Here is an 18,403-nt window from a genome sequence, read left to right as displayed (position 1 = left end):
CACATCACTGTCATAAAGCAGAGTATCCAGTGTCATAAATGGTTGAATAAATAGGGTCAATTTACAGTACTACTTAGTTAAAGAAAGGAAAAATATTCTGGTCCTTGTTTATTATTTTTAACAAAATTATTTTGCATGGAATATGTTACATGATTGTAAGACACTGAATATTTTCCATGGGTGGACTAGACATACTCTCTTTGACCATTGTGATTCAGTTTGTTTGGAGAGTGCTTGTAAATGTCTTCAAAGTTCCTTATGCCCTTTTCTAAGTCAGTATCTGTGTCCTTTGTATTTTTGTTTTCAGGCCAGTGGAAAATATTCAGCGAGGGAGAAGTTCAGATCAGCCAAATGTGTGAAAGCAGAGTGTGCAGGACTGAGCTTGAGGATTTGGTAAAAGTTTTGTACCTTGAAAAGTCTGAAAAGGGTCACTGTTAAGGGAGACAGCACTGGAGGGAGAAACACAAGAAAACTTATGAAAACTTGGATCTGCAGCTGGACTGCAGGCTTATTTTGCTTAAGTCAACAGTTGCCCTAAAAGCCAAAACTATAATGCAGTAATTATTCACATCATGCACAGCAAATTTGCTGCTTTATGTGTAGTGGTCTGTGTCAACCGTTCAAATATCTCCTCCAAAAGACTAGGAGGCTCTGTGTTACTGGTGGGGGAAGGAGAAAGAGAGACTGTACTTTCCCAGAGTTTCATTTCTTTACAAGTTAAAAAGAGAAAACAGAACATTTTTATTATTATTATTTGGCAAGTTATTCAAACTAATGAAAAGAAGGACACCTAATAAATGTGCAGGAGCTACAGAAAGCATTATTTCCTGTGCTGAATTTATACCATTTCTGGTGTTGAAATGACTCATGTATTTTTTTTAGTAGTGGAGGAAAAATACAAGTGATACAATACTTGTGTTGGAGACATAAAAAACAGATTTAAACTAACAAACTCCTAAGCAGCCTGCCTTTGGGATGATGTTTTGTAGTTGAGCAAACTGAGTCCATAAACTGAACAGCAGGTGTTAGTGGCAATCACTATATTTTTGTAGCAATTTGAGCAAATGTTCGCTTTTAAGTGGATTTCACTGTTTCCTCCACCCACTTCTCTTAAAAATGTGAAGTGTTAGCTCCCTATCACAGCCCTAATAACTTCATTCTTCTGGGCCCTATTAACACATGGTTTTGGCTGATAAACTGCCTTCTAAAGTGATGTGGCAGAAGGTGGTGAAGTACAAAACACCTAGAGGGTTAAACCTCCCGATTAATAACTCCTTAAGAGTTACGACAGTGCTTAATTTATTTGTTCTGATTTGTTGCAAACCTGATCTGCATTTTTCTGAGGGTGACCTTTCAATTCTCACGCTTCAAGGACAGCTCTGTCCCATAACAAACACCGAACATCTACAGCAGGCCTTTAGAATACAGCAACTCTGTGAAAACTGTGACCTTTGGGAAAAACCAATCCGAGAGATTCTGTTAAATTCAATATAGCATGTCTACAGCATGTTTAAGAAAGGTGGCTCTCATCTGCAGAAAAAGTACAATTTAAAAAATGTTTTCTCTGAAGAGTCACCAAAATACTGCACATGGACTGGCTGTGATGTCAGATTAAATCCCAAGAAGCAAGTGACTGTGCCTGCTTTTGCTCCCATTTTCTATTCCACAAGCAGACAGGGACACTTCTGTTCAAACACGCTGGGAAATAAAGCTTTACGGAAACGGGCTGAACCAGGGGCTGGGTCTTCACAGGGAGTGGGATCAACAGTGACAGCAAGGATGTTGAGGTTTGTCATTCTGCCAGTGACAGCACTCCAGGGTGTACCCATTTCTAAAGAGATGAAGGTGTGGGAGAGCTCACTGCTGAATGCCAAAAGCCCGTTTCAGGCAGAGCTTCACCATCCTGAGGGGATCCTCGTCTCATGCAGCAAACCCTGGCAGGCCTCGGGGACAGGCTGCTTCCCGCCACCCAGGTCCGGCCTGCGCCGCCTGCAGTGCCGGGAGGAGCATCATCAGGGCTTCTCGAGAAGAACAAGTGAGAACAGACGTGAAGGTGAAGGAAAGGCCGAAGGGAATTAGGAGAATATATATAGGGTGGCCTCAGGTCCTTTGTGATCTTGCCTTGTATATAACCACCCCACTGTCCCTAGGCCTGGACAGAGAGCAGATAACATTTAGCAATACTTAACCTCCATACCAAGTACTCAACATGGTCTAGTACGTAACAGGAAAACACGCTAAAAAGGGATCTCCAGCAACTGTGGATTTGCAAGACTGAAATATTCTCACCTGGTATCAGTCGCCGTGGGCTGCAGCAAAATCCTCTGTGGTCCCTCTACGGCTGCAGGGCCTGAAGTGCCTCCTCCCACCGGGCCCTCGGTGCTTTGGGGGCTGTTTCTCCCTCTCTTCCCGCCGCGCTGGCTGCCCGGCAGCGCTGGGCCCTTTCCCGAGGGCGCCCTCACCTCGCCGCGGGGCTCAGCCCCGCCCGGCCCGGGGCAGCCCCTCAGCTCCCTCGGAGGGGCCCTGCGGCCTCGCCGGGGGCACCGGCACCGCCTCACAGTGCGCAGTGTCGAGGAGCACCTGGCCGGGAGAGTCCTGTATCGCTGTTCGTTAAGAGGAGAGCCAAGTGAACTGCCCCACCCCCTTCCCACGGGACTGTAGCCTCTGCCTCCAAAAATCCTGCCCTGGTGTTGGAAGGGGGTGCAGTGTATCCTGGCCGAGGGCCTGAGCCCTGCTGCACCAGAGGTCACTGCAGGGGCACTGTAGAAGCAGCAGTTGGGCATCAGCAGCACCCATTGCATGTGGCATCTGCTGGGCTGAAAAGTGCTGCAGAAGTGCAGAATTTTCTTATAAATCTTCTAATACATCACAAATTAACCTTATTGTTCCTTTGGTAAAGACATTGTAAGGAAGAGGTTCTGAGGAACTGTACCGATTTGGTGGGAAGACCAGCAGTTGATTTCTCACCTCACAGGCATCGTCTGTTTGTAGCAGCAGTTGGTGGAAAGAGACTTAAGTGGAAAGTGTACAGTGTTTGTAATTTTTTTTAAGGCGGCGGCAACCTGCTTTTTGTATTTGTGACAGCACAGGTTGAATCCAGATTGTGTATTTATTTTATAATAAACACTTTTTAATAAAAGCAAAAAAAAATCATAAGCATCATTTAGTAAAATGCATTATTGCATTTTTCCAGTTTCTGGTCACTTAAGGCAACAAAATACACAGTGTCGTGTTTCTCATTCTTTTCATGGGATGTATGTCTGTTACAGTACGTATTTATGTACTTGTTGTATCACTCTGACCTGGTTTGATAAATTAATAAACTCTGAAGTTGATAATAAAACAAGACGTTTTGAGTATGATGCTGTTTGGTCAAGATGTTTGGTGTCAGCTCCCTGTTTGCAGTCCTGCTGCTGCCACCTCAGAGAAAGCCTGCACCTGCCTGCCCGGCTGGGTGCAGCGCCTGGCTGCCTGCTGTGGAACCACGTACTGAGCTATGGAGTCAGATTCAAGACTTAGGACTGCTGGACAGGGTGCAAAGGAAGGCTTCAGCACTGATCCACATCCTTAAACAATTCCAAGTGTGAGCTTGAACCACATGGACGTCAGCAGTGCACCTAAGATACCAGTTTATCAAAAACCTAAGAGACATTTGTAGGTTATGAGCAGTTCTGACTTACCATCACTTACAGCCAGGCCTGAGAAGCTCTGTGGGGTGCACTCATGGGAGTCCCGGTGAACTCAGCAGGATTGTGTGGCCCTCCACAGACAAGTTTACTTCAGTTAACTGTTGCAGTATGCTGCAGTGTTTAATCCATAGGGGTGGTAATGCTGCTCCCATTTCAGTCACTTTCAGACCAAGGCGGTAAAAGCTTGCGGTAACTCAGCATCCATGGGGCCGGCACTGAGCCCTGACTGCTCATTGTGTCTGAAAATCAGACATGTAAAGCTTGCAGCAGGAGACCTGTTTCCCCAGTGCTGCAGTAGTTCCTTCTTTCAAGTCTTGGGAATTTCTTCTGCAGAATTTTACAAACCAGTTTACACTAGCATACACCCAAGCTAAACTGAAAAACTATAGGAATTATCACAACCTGAGTAATGGGAACAGAGAAATTAGATGGATCAGCAAGATGCTTGAACTATCAGCTTATTTAAATTGTTTGATTTCAAGAGCCATGACTGCTTTCAGGACTTGTTAGTAAGACAACAATAGTATGCCAGGGAGACAGCATATATAGATTTTCTGCTCAGAGATATGTTTGAACCTTGGGAAATACCCAATTTAGTTGAGCTTTCACCTACCCAGTGTGATTAATTTTGAAAATCAAAGCATTGACATCCATGAATGAACTAAAGAAATCAACACAATGATACTCTCTGACAACTCAGAGAACAGTACAGGACATACTGCTTTCTGGGCAAGACATTCTGAAGCTCAAAATAATTGAGGAAATGTTGATGGAATCAATCAGTGCTAATGGCCAAAAAGAGCTGGTCTTAAGAAACATGAGAAAAAAGTGTAAAACATTAATTCACACACGGGTAGCAGTGTAACTAAATGGAGAGTATCAGCCTTGGGAAAAATGATTGTTCAAAGTGGTTCTACAGTAAATGACTTTGAATTAATACATCAAATCTGAAATTCAAGATGTCTCTGGAAGTTCTTCATTAAATTAATTTCTGTTCTTTCATCACAACCTGCATATTCATCTTAGCCACCTATTTATTTTAGCAAGGCATCTGTTATAAGAATCCCTTCCATGAGGACATATCCTAGGCACACATACCTGCTCTGCTCTGATCTCCTGTACTAGCCCCTTCCCCAAGCCTAACTATCTGAGGGGCATTAGCCTTCCTAGTAGCCACAGACTGAAAGTCACTAACAGTCAGGGTCGCACAGCTGCATCCTACTGAATGTATTCTCTTGATTTCATAACATCCAAATGCTTTTGATCAGCACACTAAATCTTATTTCTCACCACTCCTATTCCCCTCTCATGTAACACAGATCATCTCTAACTCCACATGACTCCAAAGGCCAGGAGGGGCTGGGTACCAAGAGGAGAGGCCTATTCACTGCTTTGTTCTTCTGAAATTACTTTTAAATATACCTACACAAGTACAAGAGAAAGGATGTGTCAGCCTAACACTCTCATCTTCATACACTCTCCATTAAGAAAAAAAGGTCAAACCATTTCACAATTCAGATGATTAATACTTCCAAAATAATTGATAGCACATGAAGTATTTGCGTAATATTGGTGTGCCTATTGTGTTATCCATCTGAGATAAAAGCCAAGATTTTGGAGATTTATTGTGGGAGGGGTGAAAATTTACAAAGTTAATCCTTATTTCCATGTATTGTTTTTGTTTGGGGTTTGAAAAATGTCTTCATCTTCTGATCTGAGGTTTTGGACTGGTTTACTTCTTGGGTAAAGTATGTCTGCAACTACATGAGTATATGAGTATGAACCCACAACCCTGCCCTTCTCATATAACACCGACCCAACTGTGAGCAAGAATGCAAAGCATCCAAAGCAAAAACAAATAATTGATTTTAACCCGGCAAAACAGTTTTTAATGCAGACACACCAGATGACAGTTCAGCATGTTAAGAAAAGGCAACAAGCCTGATTTCACTACCACTAAAAGTAAAAACTCCCAATCTGTCCTCAAATGACCTCAGCTCAAGAGGCAGAGATAGTACATCACACTAAACTTTAAGTGTAGCTGCTTCTCAAACAGCACCCACAGTTAGTTGATCTCTCCACCAAAATCAATTCTGTCTCCTATTTACTTCTCCTCTTTCTCTCTTCTTTATTTGTTTAAGGATCACACCACCACACAATCAGGTGTGTTAAGGTCATGATAAATTAAAACTGCATTCTGTTCCCACTGAAGTAAAGAGCGAAACTCACAATTCCTTTAAAAATGTGTCCCTGAAGAACTCATACTGATTCATACTGTACTGGCATTAAACACATTTTAGTGTGCTCTAGTATTTAGTGTGTACCAAAGCTACATTTTATGATTGTCACAGACAGATTCCCCACCACTTAATGTTCCTTGGCCAGCACCATTACTCTAGCCTGTTCTTCCCCAGCTTAGTTCTCCCCTCTGCCAACAGCTAGGATGGGACAATGAATCCGAGTCCTAATTTTAGAGGCGTAAACAGGAGTCAAGTGATGCTTCAGGTGTATGTACTGGGCTAGTTTTGTTTCACATCCCTAAATGGGAAGATTCCAACTTTCCCATTAAAACACCTAACACAATATTTATTTTCATTTCCTGTACTAAAGCATTGTGCAGCATGGCCAGGTTGTATGCAGTTAAATATGCAGTTTGAGGTAGCTGCAATTCAGTAGAGACAGAAATAGTTCCTATATAAACTTTTCATAGTGTACTCAGGGTGGAATGGGAAATGCTGTAGAAGCATCAAACAAGAAAATGAGCTCTTGGCTCACCTTTTTCATAGTTATGGTTGCATAACTATCTCATAAACTAATAGACAACAGTCACCAACTAATCTTCACAAAGTTCCTCCTAGAAAAAGGAAAATTTGATTGTAAATGTGGTTATTTAGCTAACAAAAAAATATTCTTAGAGACACATGTACAGCTCCAAGTGATGATATGTTCCAGAAAGCTGTGTTTTGGTATCTGAGATCATGTTTTGAATTCTGTGCTATCAGAAAATATTTCCTTTCTTTGAATGCCATATTACATACTCACACAAGTTAAGTCTTACAAAATCTTTGGTTTTAGATCTAGCCAGACCATGGCATCCTTTCAAGAATGGTCCAATGAAAGCATTAAAAAAAATTAGAGGATGTTTACAATCAGAACTGATTATCCACTAAGTTTAATTTTGCCATTTATATTAATGCAAACCAGTTGTAAAATCATGCAAGCAAATCATACCAGTAGCCCTTCTCACTCACTTCACACTGTATAAATTACTATAACCAAATCTAAATTAAAAAAAAAAAAAAAAAGGAAGTTATTTTGAGCTTCAGCAAATGTGCTAAATTTCTGGAAATAAACCCCCTGCTGCTATTTTGTTTGAAAGTCTTGGTTTATACATTATGGATTGTTTTCACAAATGAAGGAAAAAATTGCAGATTTTTTAATGAATTCAAAGACCATTCAGTCTAGAGTCTCTTTTATTTTTCAATCATAAATAACTGAAAGATTCAATTGATAGTAATGGTCAAAGCCTACAGAGACTTAAGAACTCACATCAACTTTTCCCACCCTGGTTTTTCTTCTTAATTCAAAGTCAGACATTTTTTAGAGGCCTTTGCACTGATGAGTCCCTCCTGAAGAGACTGGGCTCTTCCCATGACATCAGCTTATAACAAGTTCCCGATTTCTTTATAGTCAGCATGTGTTGGGAATTATTTACCCCATCTAAATGATGCCCATGATGAGATCACTCTTATTAAAATGGAGCTATCATAACTACCATGCTCATGATGCTCACAGCTCATAGTAATACATAGAGTGCCTAAGAAGATGTAGTCACAAATTTACTTTTCAAGCAAGAAGTTAAGCAAACCCTAGAGAAATTGAGGAGCAGAGAAACTCTTGACAGCTGCAAAACTGCATTTGAATACTTAATGTATTTAAGAGACATTTTATCTTTTTCTCTATGATTAAAATATTGAAAAGTGCATTTGCTAGAACAATACCTCTAGAATGAATTTTCAGCAAAATCAATCTACTGGAAGATTTCTTGAAGCCAAGAATCCAGTAACAGGCAAGTGGACTTCTCCAGATCTTGGATTACACAGCTAAAACATACCAGAAACTCACTGCCTGCCACTGTTCCCTTAAAATACTTTTCCCCATAAATCTACATAATAGTCATGATAAACTCTGAAGGTTTTTGTGAAACTCAGTAGAAAAAGATACAAGAAGTAGGATTTCAAAGGAAATTATCAGATCAAATTCTGTGTAAATCAGTCTACCTGCACATTAGAGGGACATCTGACCCAATACAGGAATGAGCACTTCAACCTGGACAGAAGGTACAAGAAAAAAATTGGGGAAAATATCACACTGTCTGTTGTAACTGTAAGCAGAAAGATTTTTCTTATCTTCACATTTTCTTTTTGAATTGCGGTTTTCAGAGCCATTGCAAGTCATTCTTTGCTACTTCTGCTGAACAACCTGTGAAATTTTAATAGATTTCCAAACAGAGGTTCCCAGGGCACTGCTTAGCCCAGAGGATTAGTAAAGAGAGTAGAGTAGCTGTCACTTGGAGTTCTACTTCAGGGATGAACCTGACGTTCCCATCTACAAAGGGATGAATACAGCAGACAATCTTTTCTCTCCATCTCAGAAAATACATTCAGACACCTTGCTTGTAAGTAAAGATTGCTCTGGTCTAACGCAAAAAATAGTCAAGGTGAACCCCAGGATCTCTTCTGGGGCTGCCTCAATCAGCCAATGTATCTTAAAGCCGCTGCTACTAGTCTATAATATGTTACCTAACATATATTAACAAAAATAATAGGAAAAAAATATAGACTTCTCCCTTGTATCAAAATAAACTTATTTCCATCAACTGTCTCCTCTCTACCAGCATCCTTCCAGTCCTAGAGCTAAGGGCACCTACTTCTTGTACCTATTCTGCTCTGAAAAAATTCTAGTAGAAAAAGATTTTGTGACCAGAAAAAGGAGGAGAGCCCAAATCTACATCCTAAGAACTCCTGCTCCCCTAGATGGGAGAAACACTGTAAACTTCCAGCTCTCCTCGCCCTGGAAATCCAAAAAGGTCCTGGCCCATTTCTGCAAAAACTTGTGAAAAGCCAGTCTGCCCCTGCCAACAGCATAACTTATTTTCACTAATTGCCAACTGAGAAAGAATCCCAAAAGAAAGTTGGTGATTAGGCTTGGGAGACCTCAGAATGATGTAGTGTTTGACAATAAGCTTTTGACTTAAAACAGGTAGTCCAACAAGTGGAAAGTACATTTAATTAAAATATTTTATAGATCAAAGGGTTTTCCTTTCTGAAAAAGCTTCAGGTGCCACATAATCATAAACTTTTCAATTTGAAGGTTTGACTACTGCATAGGAAATGAGAAAAATTTGATATAACCCCTTCAAAATGAGCTTTTAGTAAGTTAAAATAGGCTGATGTGCTCTTTTTTACATTTTAAATTTTGCCCTGTAAGCGAACTACTTTGGATAGGCTTATATCTATTTTCTCCATTATAAATTCTCATTAACTCCTCACTAGAAACACATTATTTTCCACTACCTACCTTGTATAAAACTCATTTTTCCAAAATAGTAACAAATAAGATAGGATGAAAACAAGCTTAAGGCAGTGATGGAGCTCTTTTATGAAGAGAATAGGTGCTCTCTGTGCCAATACAGTCTGTTAAATCACAGGCTAACATTTTAATTATGTATATAGCTAAGCAGACTTGCTTGCATTGGCTTAATTATTCTGCATGATAATATGAACAAAGGGCCCCTGTTAAAGTAATCAACAAAACTTTTATCTGGCTGAGTTTCCTCAAATATTCCAAGAGCAATGAAAGATCTGATCATTAAGCATTTACTGCCCCTGAGAGCTATTTTAAACCTGCTCCCTTCATATCACAGCTGGTCCTTTGAGTAGCCTCAAATTCTTTTTTATCTGAAAGCCCTAGTAAGGCAGAACAAAAGAATGTTTCTCATTTGGAGTGAGCTGTCTGTGTCATCTGTGTGATGTTCACTAGCAGGAGATGTCTATCTTAATGAGCTTTTGGCCAGGAACAGCACTGCCACTTTCTAACTTTTGTCCAGTTCACAGGACGCCTGATGCAGGGTGCACTGGATGTGTTAGAATTGTAAATGAGCCCCAGCAACTGCACATTGTACAAGGATCCCACAATAACAATTAAGCAATAGTCTCTGTTGTTGTGGGCCTCTCCTGCCAGATAATTGACCACGACGGGAGCTATGCAGAGAACCCACGCTGAAGGTGAGGACACATAACAGAAGTGAAGGTTCATTATCTTGCAATGAAAGGGAAGTTAGCACCAATGGGAATTGGGTTTTAAAAGACCAAAGGGTTAAAGCTTTCGCATTTTGGAGGCCTTTACCATTAATTTTGCCTTTACCCACAGAAGCCAACTGTTCTGAAATATATTCCATTTTAGTGGGTCCCGGGAATCAGATCAGTGGTAGCCATATAAACACTCCAAACCTACCCATGTATATGGTAGAAGAGAGTCCAAGAATGCTAGAAAATCATACAGAATGTGTGTCTTTATTAAAAAGCTAAACATTCCATATCTGTAAAAGCTTTTCTCTGTAAAATCTGGAAGCTCAGGAAGAAAACTAACAGCCAAGAGAGGATCTCTCTGGTACCCTGCAAGAGTTGAAGTCCCAGTACTTTAGGATCCCACTTTCCTCTGTAAGTTTCCCTCATCAGATGTTTCCCATCACACACAACCTGCTCTCACAGAGATGACACACCACAGGAGCACCAGTCAGTCCATGCTGCATCTTGAGAGATGCAGCTCACATGCCCTGCCAAGGAGAACAGGGATGGGGGGAAGAAAACTACAGGGATCATCCAGTACCATGGGGGGCATTTACGTAATTTGTATGTTAAGTCATTTTTCAAATATTCATTGTCTCAAATAAAAAGGAAACTTCCTAACTTCTTCCTTAACAAAATATGCCAAGATATTGGTGATGAACCCAACAAGAAAGAATTTAGGAAGTTGTAAAAACCTGTTAACTTAGTATGAGAGACAGATTTACTGGAGGAGGAATGGGGAGGTCTACTGTACTTGCAGGCAGCCCAGTGGGGTATATGGCTCATCCAAGTGACTGAGCAGAAGCTGTAGCACTGTATAATTCCCATATCACCACCACAGCTAATTCAATCTCACATCCAGCGTACATCAATGTGATATTCCTCCTGTTCAGTACCGACTTTACTTCTGAAGTGGCACTCTTGTATTGCACTCAGCTTTCTGCTTCTCACTCTGCCCAGCTGTCTCAGCCCTGTACCATTCAGTTTAATTCTTTTCCCTGCCCCTATATCACTCACAGCTAACAGGCCTTATCATTTTCCTTAGGCTTGCCAGTCCTCCTTGCCTTTCAGTTCCTCTGTCCCTCAGACTGCCAGGCACATTCCTTTTCAAACATCTTATTTATGCAGTTGATCGTATCAGTGAAAAGGTAGTGGTGATAGATGATCATTTTGAGTAAACTTGTGCCAAAAAGAAAAAGCATAGCTGAAGGGAGAAAGTGCAGTGTCACTGTGGGGAAGCACTAGTTCCTGCTATTCAGGAAACTGCCTCTAGGTGACAGTTAAATTGTTAACACACTACATCATTAAACAAGGCAATAATAAATATGTATTTTTCAATTCACACTTGTTAATAAAGTCAAAGCCATCCTAGAACTGACTATTCCCAGGATCTTAATTCCTTCATCTACATTCTAGTCTAGTCCCTGAAGCTTTTCCCTTACCTCATCTGCATTTTTCCTCGTTATTTTCTCTTTCCACAAATTCAATTAGTTTTGGCCACCAACTCAAAATCGCTAAGGGCTACTGGAGAACAGTGGGGCTTTCTTCTGTCATCTTATTGACAAGGGATGCTGTTAAAAAGTTAGCCTGAAGAATAAAGGTAGAAATAAAATGAGGCAAAACAATGCCTGAAAATCCTACAATGCACCTGTGGTTTTAGAGCTGGACGTTTGTGAGGGGTTATTCTGATTTTCCTCAAGGAGATGGTAAGAAGGAAGCAAAGGAGGGGGGAAAGAGAACTTTTACAGTTGTGCAGATGGCAACCATGAGGAAAGGACCTATAATGGAAAAGAAAGGGTGAAGAAACAACCACACTAGCTATGTCTTGTGTCTTGCTGAACAGCTAAGGTCGATTTGCTTCGCAAATTCTTGAGCAGTTTCCTGTGCAGCACTTCATTGTTTGTTTGCATGCAAGCCTTTCTGCTGTGGTCTTGGCTCCCGTGTTTGGCATACTTCCTCTGTAGGGTGAACCTTATTTCCAGACATACTTCCCCCACCACAACCATTAGAATGGACTATGAAATATTCACAGCCACATGCCTGGTCACAGCACAAAAATTATTCCCTTAAATTGTTCACAAATGTCAATATATGTGGCATAGTAATGGCATGATGCCCTTGGGGAAAAGGGCAGATGGCAGATATCTACCAGTCCTACCTATAAGAGCTATACTGGGCTAAACCCCAGCTTTTGCAGCTCAAATTTCACTGTCATCAAGCAGATCAATACCAGCACATGCTGAAACAAGCAAACAAGACATCTCAAACTTCATTGTGGTCTCACTCCAAAAATGCAAATCCCAGAATTTATCTGGATCATCAAATTTCTTTTTTGGGGATCTGAAAACATCTACAAATCTCTGGAAACGTTAGGACCTCACCAGAAACTGCATGGAGAAATATTTTCTTATACTGTACATTTCTCTTGCCTGTAAATTCCAAAAAATGGGGCTAACTCAAGAGTTTTCTCACTGAGCTCTTTTTATGCTATTCACATTCATTTATTAATCCTACCATCTGAAACTGTACTTTGGTATTAGGTATGTTCTGATCTTCATTTGGAATAATTTCTAGAATTAATAACCTTTGATCTGGGGGAAAAACAATCCCAGTTCTCTGTAGCATTGAATACGCAGCAAAAGTCAGCAAGAGGTTTCCCAGGAAAACAGGTATGGATGTGATGTAAGCATGCCACTATGTTAAGGGCAAAAAGTTACCGCCAAGAACTAGCTACACCCAAAGATCTTAACAAATCCTTGCTTTATTCTTTTGATCTCGTGAATAGCAGAATAGCAGCAAATTGAAAACTGGTAACAAAAAAATCTTCTGCCAGCAGTCTGAAAACACTGCTGCAGGAGACCACACACAGGGGTCCAGAGTGTTAAAAATAGATTAAAAACTTATTTGAGTAAGGTAATCAATAATTAAAACCCTAATCATTTCACTTTCATATTGGGACAGCAAGAAAGAAGCAAATTAGAACTGATTTCTGGCAGTATGCAGTGTTAGCATTCTGGCACCATTTTCCATACACACAGATCTACCAAAATAGAAACAACAACCATTAAAACAGTTTAAAAAAAAATAAACTTGCTTTCACTAGAGATAATAACACTTCTCCCCACCCTGAAAAAACATCCTCTTATTTGTCAAGTCAGGAAAAAAGGTCATGACAGTTTTCATAAAATTTGGACAATTTTCAGCCAGCTCTAACAACAATGACAAACGACAGCTGACTTAAAGCCAACGTAGGAGGGAGGGAGAGCTCTGCACTGTGAGAGATTCACGCTTTCCTGTATTTCATTTCTGTACTACTTCTATTTTATGTGTTTAGACATATACGTTATACACATAGATGTCCAAGCCTAAATTTATGCCTGTTTTCAGGCAAGTTACACCTCTCCTGCTTGTCCTTTCAGTTCTTTCTTATTAAGTCCAGTCTATCTATCTGAGTTAATTTGTGAAAAAGCCCCAGCTATAGTTTTCTGATAAGGAAAAGTTTGTGAGAAGCATTACATTCATCCTGCCTTTCTCCACTTAGTTTCTATTTCTGAATGTGCTGGTTTTGGCTGTGGTAGAGTTAATTTCTTTCACAGTAGCTGGCATGGGGCTGTAGTTTGGATTGGTGCTGAACAGTGTTGATAGCACAGGGATGTTGCAGGTAGTGCTGGGCAGTGCTTACACAGAGCCAGGGCCTTTTCTGCTCCTCGCCCCACCAGCGAGGAGGCTGGGGGGGCACAAGGAGCTGGGAGGGGGCACAGCCGGGACAGCTGAGCCCAACTGACCCCAGGGACATCCCAGGCCATACGGTGTCATGCTCAGCACAGAAAGCTGGGAGGGAAGTTGGTGGGGTGGCCACTGCTTGAGGACTGGCTGAGTATCAGTCAGTTGGTGGTAAGAAATTGTTTTCATTTGCATCACTTGTCTTTCTTGGGTTTTATTTTGCTCTCAGTTAGGTTTTTCTTTTTCCTTACAATTATTATTTGTTGTTGCTATTACTAATTGAACTGGTTTTATCTCAACCCATGAGTTTTCTCACTTTCACAGTTGCGATTCTCTCCCACATTCCACCAGCTCTCCATTTATTTTACATAGAGAAAAAACAAAGAACAGGTGTGGAAACACAGAAGGGGAAGAAGTAGGTCAGTCTGTCTTCAGTCACCTACTGAAAACACTTCTACGCCCCTTCCTATGCAAAGCTGGCATCTTGCAGCTAAAGGTGCAGCACCCAGACTTATCACTAGCTATCTGCCAAATTTTCTTAAATCCCTGTTAGATAATTAGTGGCATCCAACTTTATTCAGTTTAAAAAGTGCTACTTTTCAAAACATTACACATCCATAAAGACTATAAAACTGTGTACCAAAAATTACTCATCAGGATTGGATTACTAACTGTTAGACAGAATCAATATAAATTCTCTTCCCTTGAATATAAAAAATTGTGAATCTTTACACTAGAAATCCAACAATGGAAACTATATTAGGGTGAAAATATCTTGCCCTGGTTTTGTTTCTTGGCATGTATTTTGTAAAGTTGTTGTGTTCATCATGGTTGTCTCAGCTCTAGGAACAGCATCTCAAAGTACCCCTCGTGACACCTATCATGAACAAACATGTAAGTAAATAGATCGATATGGTACATAGTCACTGTATATTATTTATCGCCCTTGTGTCATTATGGTCAGTTCTAACAGCATTTTCCATCCCCAGGCAATCTGCCTTTCACCTAAAAAAGACTCTGAGTAGGACAATGCTGTGTGGCTGAGTCCATACCAGTGAATAAAGTGAGTTATAGATGACTTGAGCTGCCTCCTTGTGTGTAGTGCTTACAGCTGAATGGAAGCTGGACAGCAATGACCTGCAAGAGCCAATTATTAGGGAAGTCAACCGTATTTTGAAGATATGAACACATTTCCTAGTGTAAAATCTAACTTTTTCTGATGCAACGTGTTGAGTAACAGAAAACAGAAGTAACAGAAACATTGCCTGCCATGTACACACTCCAAGCAGCATCCTTTCTAGCAAAATGGGTGTTCAGGGCTGTAAGTTGTCCCCACGATGACTACATGCTGCTTTGTTCTCTTATGGACTGCTGGATTAGCTGCTCCCTGCAGCAGTGAGATTCTACCAACAATTTTCTCCCGAGTGATTAGAAGACCTTCACCAAGAATAGTTAGATCTACTCTATCCCAGCATTAACAAAGCACAAGAACAGAGTAAGCCAGGACAATGCTTACAGGGGTTTTGAACTACATTTCCAAACTGGGTTCTGAGTTTGAGCAGATTTAGTCACCCACAGACACCTCAGAGCACCTAGTCTCTAGAAATGAATCTTTCCCCAGTATCTCAAATTAGACACCCAAAGAATAAATAACTGCGCAGCACTAATATTCAACTTCCCATTTTCACTAGTAGCAGCTTTTGCAGGGATAATTTAATTCTTCTGTTTCATCTAGCATTGAGGCTTGTAAACTCCTTTGAGGATCCCTACCAGGAATTCATCAACATGAAGGATATATACTGGGAAGATCATAATCAAGTCAATCAAGGGGAGAAATTCAAAAGCTTTGCCACTAAAGGAATCAAACATAAAAGCCTCCCTGGGGGGGAAGAGGTTTATGTACCATGCCTGGCCTATGTTAAGAAAATTAAAACTCGTTTCACAACATAAAAGAGCCAAAGTGTCAAGTCACTAAAACCAGTTTCCAGTACAGATGCCCTTTTCGAGACTGGTTTATGAGGAAAATACAGATTTATAATACATTTAAAGAAACACAACTGACAAAAACATAACTAAGGGATATATACAAGGAGGACAGAACAGAACATAAATTAAACAAGGACAATTTAAACTCAATTTAGCAGCTGTCCATGTTGCTATAACTAAGGATACTTCTGTTTATATACACAGCAAACTTCTTACTTTTTTCAAAGGAAATGTTTGCAGAACAGGTAAGTCTAAGGAAGCTGTCCTAACCTAAGAGTTGAGGTTTGCTCTTATTATTTCCCAGAGTCTATTCAGATGGAAGGGTAGCAATGCACGAGAAAGAGAATCCAGACTACTGCTGGCATTTGTGTGTCAATGAATGGAAAATGTACTTGGGTTTGCTGCTTTTTAGTTCTGTTGGAATAGGCAATTCTCCTCATCCCTCCCCTTTGACTGGTTCAGTAATTTTGTTCTGAAAGCCTGCATATTTAAGGTGATGCATGTTTTAAATACATCATTCAGAGCAGGATGGAAAGAAATCAGATTTCTGCAGAAGGCTGTCAATGTAACATCCAGAAAAGGAGAACAGGACATAAACCCATGGTTACAGGGTATCATTTTCCTGGCATGCAAAAAAGCTGATCTACTAGTTCCTTTCCAAAACCGTCACTCCCCTTTGAAACTGTGTCATATGGAGGACTCAATAGAAATGAAATAGAAAATCTGTCTGAACAGAAAAATGGGGCTCTTTAAACTCGAGGAAGTAAGATGATCTCTATGTTAGCAGTGTTTTGGGAAATGCAGCTACATAACTGGGTAAACATTTTGTTGCCTCCAAGAAGAGCCATAAAGATTCTGGTGGAGATTTTTCAAAGCTGCCTTAGGGGATGGATGTCTAATCCCCATTAAAATTAACAGAAACTGGCTCCTCAAATCCAGTCGATGGCTTTGAAGAATCAACGGGGGGGGGGGGGGGTGTAATATGTAGTATCAAAGGGTAGGGATGAGTTGTATGGTTAACTGCATCACATGGGAGTTGTTTGTTTGTGTGTTTCTTTCTTTAAATAAAAAGGAAGTGGGGGAGAGGAAGACAACAACAACAACAATAATAATAGAGATTGATTATGATGGTGATGATGATGATGATAATAATACCCAGACAGATTTTTCTCAATGAGCTTTAAGCGCTTTAAACACTGTAGAAGATTTTATAATGGTAACTGGAATTCTCTGACTGAAGTCAAGACTCAGCTCTTTTCTGGCATGATAATACAATTTAGCAAATCATTATTGGCTGGAACACATTTATTTTTAAGTTTGGCAATTTTCTCATGTTATTCTCTTAAGAGAAGCTTTTAGATAGCTAGTAAGAAAGAAAAAAATTAATTAAAATGTCATGAATGAAAATGGTGAGTACTTTCAACCATTCAAATGACAGCTCTTTTAATGTTGACCTTTTTTAGAACATTAAAAAGCCTGAGCACTTTGAAACAATTTCCACCAAGTGGACTTAAAAAGCATTTTTAATTTAAGACTGGTCCTTTCCTTAATTTATTACAAATATTTATGAACTGCTGTTCTTATTAAGAATTGGTAATATCCAATAAAATTTAGAGGCAACAACTTAAAAATTGATAAGAAGAAAATATTTAATGCAGAAAAAGAATTCTTAGAACTCATAGACACAGGAGATAGCTGAGGAAAAGCTTAATTGGATTCACTGAAATATTAAATGAGTACATGAATGAAAATATCCATGGTTCCATAGGACTGGATCAACAGTTCACCTTCAAGAATTTGTCATCATTCTTTTAGGTGGGATTCCTAAAAAATGCATTGTGTTTGGGCAACACATTCTGTTTTCCCAGTCTTATCTAAGATAAAAACTCCTGCCATATTTATCTGTAAAAAGAGATACTTTTAAACTCTTGATGACAGTGGTCCTTGGTCCCATTTTGCAGATTGGGAAACTGAGGCTCAGGGAGATAATGCCGTTTGCCCAAAGTCAGCAGCACAAACACTGGCCCTTGCTCCCTCCGTGTCAGGAACTGTCTGCTCCATGTCCATGACGTGGTACTAGAACAGATTGCCCCTTGCTTGGTGGGAACATGCCTCTCTTGTGCCCTGCAGTGCAGGGGCCCCAGGTACACTCACCTCCCTCCCTGAATCCACCTGCAGCAGTTTGGCAACATCGAGAACAATGGGCCTTATTTGAAGAAAGTCGCATCACTGATGCAGGCAGCTCTCTCAGTCCCATTGCCTTTTTTATGATTTTAAAACCACATGCTCTTATTTCTCTTACAGGAAAAAACTCTTCCCTAGAAAGACTCCCACAACAAAAGATAAAATATTGTTTTGAGAACCAGTGAGACTGATTATATACAAAGTATTTTTCCTTTAGCCTCTTTCAATATTTGGAGGTGATGTTTGTTGCAATGCAGAAAAGTACATATGAATTGAAATGAGAGCTTTGACAGTATTAAGTTCCCCTTTCAATTAAGCAGCTCCTGCCTTCTCAGACAACCCACAGTTGGTAGGAACATTTTACTCAGCTTTTCTCCTGACCTCTAGCTTAAGGGTTTTATTTCTACAGAGTAAAATGAGAGTGAGTCCATACTTAGGTGCCAAATTGGGGTGAAAGACACCACAAAAACA

At 40.2% G+C, this 18,403-nt stretch overlaps 2 protein-coding genes across 5 annotated transcripts in view; one reads left to right on the top strand and one right to left on the bottom strand.

Moving 5' to 3' along the window:
- Positions 1-3,333, top strand: part of CHRDL1 (chordin like 1) — a 44,544-nt gene extending 41,211 nt beyond the window's left edge. For 3 of the 4 annotated variants that reach the window (XM_074915579.1, XM_074915580.1, XM_074915578.1), the window contains exon 12: positions 308-3,333. In XM_074915579.1, coding sequence (XP_074771680.1) covers positions 308-438 — 131 coding nt within the window. In that variant the 3' untranslated portion in view covers positions 439-3,333. The remainder of the gene's footprint in view (positions 1-307) is intronic. The other variant, XM_074915581.1, reaches the window with a different exon arrangement.
- The window catches only part of PAK3 (p21 (RAC1) activated kinase 3), a 275,108-nt gene that overhangs the window by 210,189 nt on the left and 46,516 nt on the right, over positions 1-18,403 (bottom strand). The window lies entirely within an intron of this gene.

The sequence above is a fragment of the Athene noctua genome, chromosome 11, assembly GCF_965140245.1.
Source record: "Athene noctua chromosome 11, bAthNoc1.hap1.1, whole genome shotgun sequence".
In the NCBI taxonomy this organism is placed as follows: Eukaryota; Metazoa; Chordata; class Aves; order Strigiformes; family Strigidae; genus Athene; species Athene noctua.
This window is presented reverse-complemented; position numbering and strand designations above follow the sequence as displayed.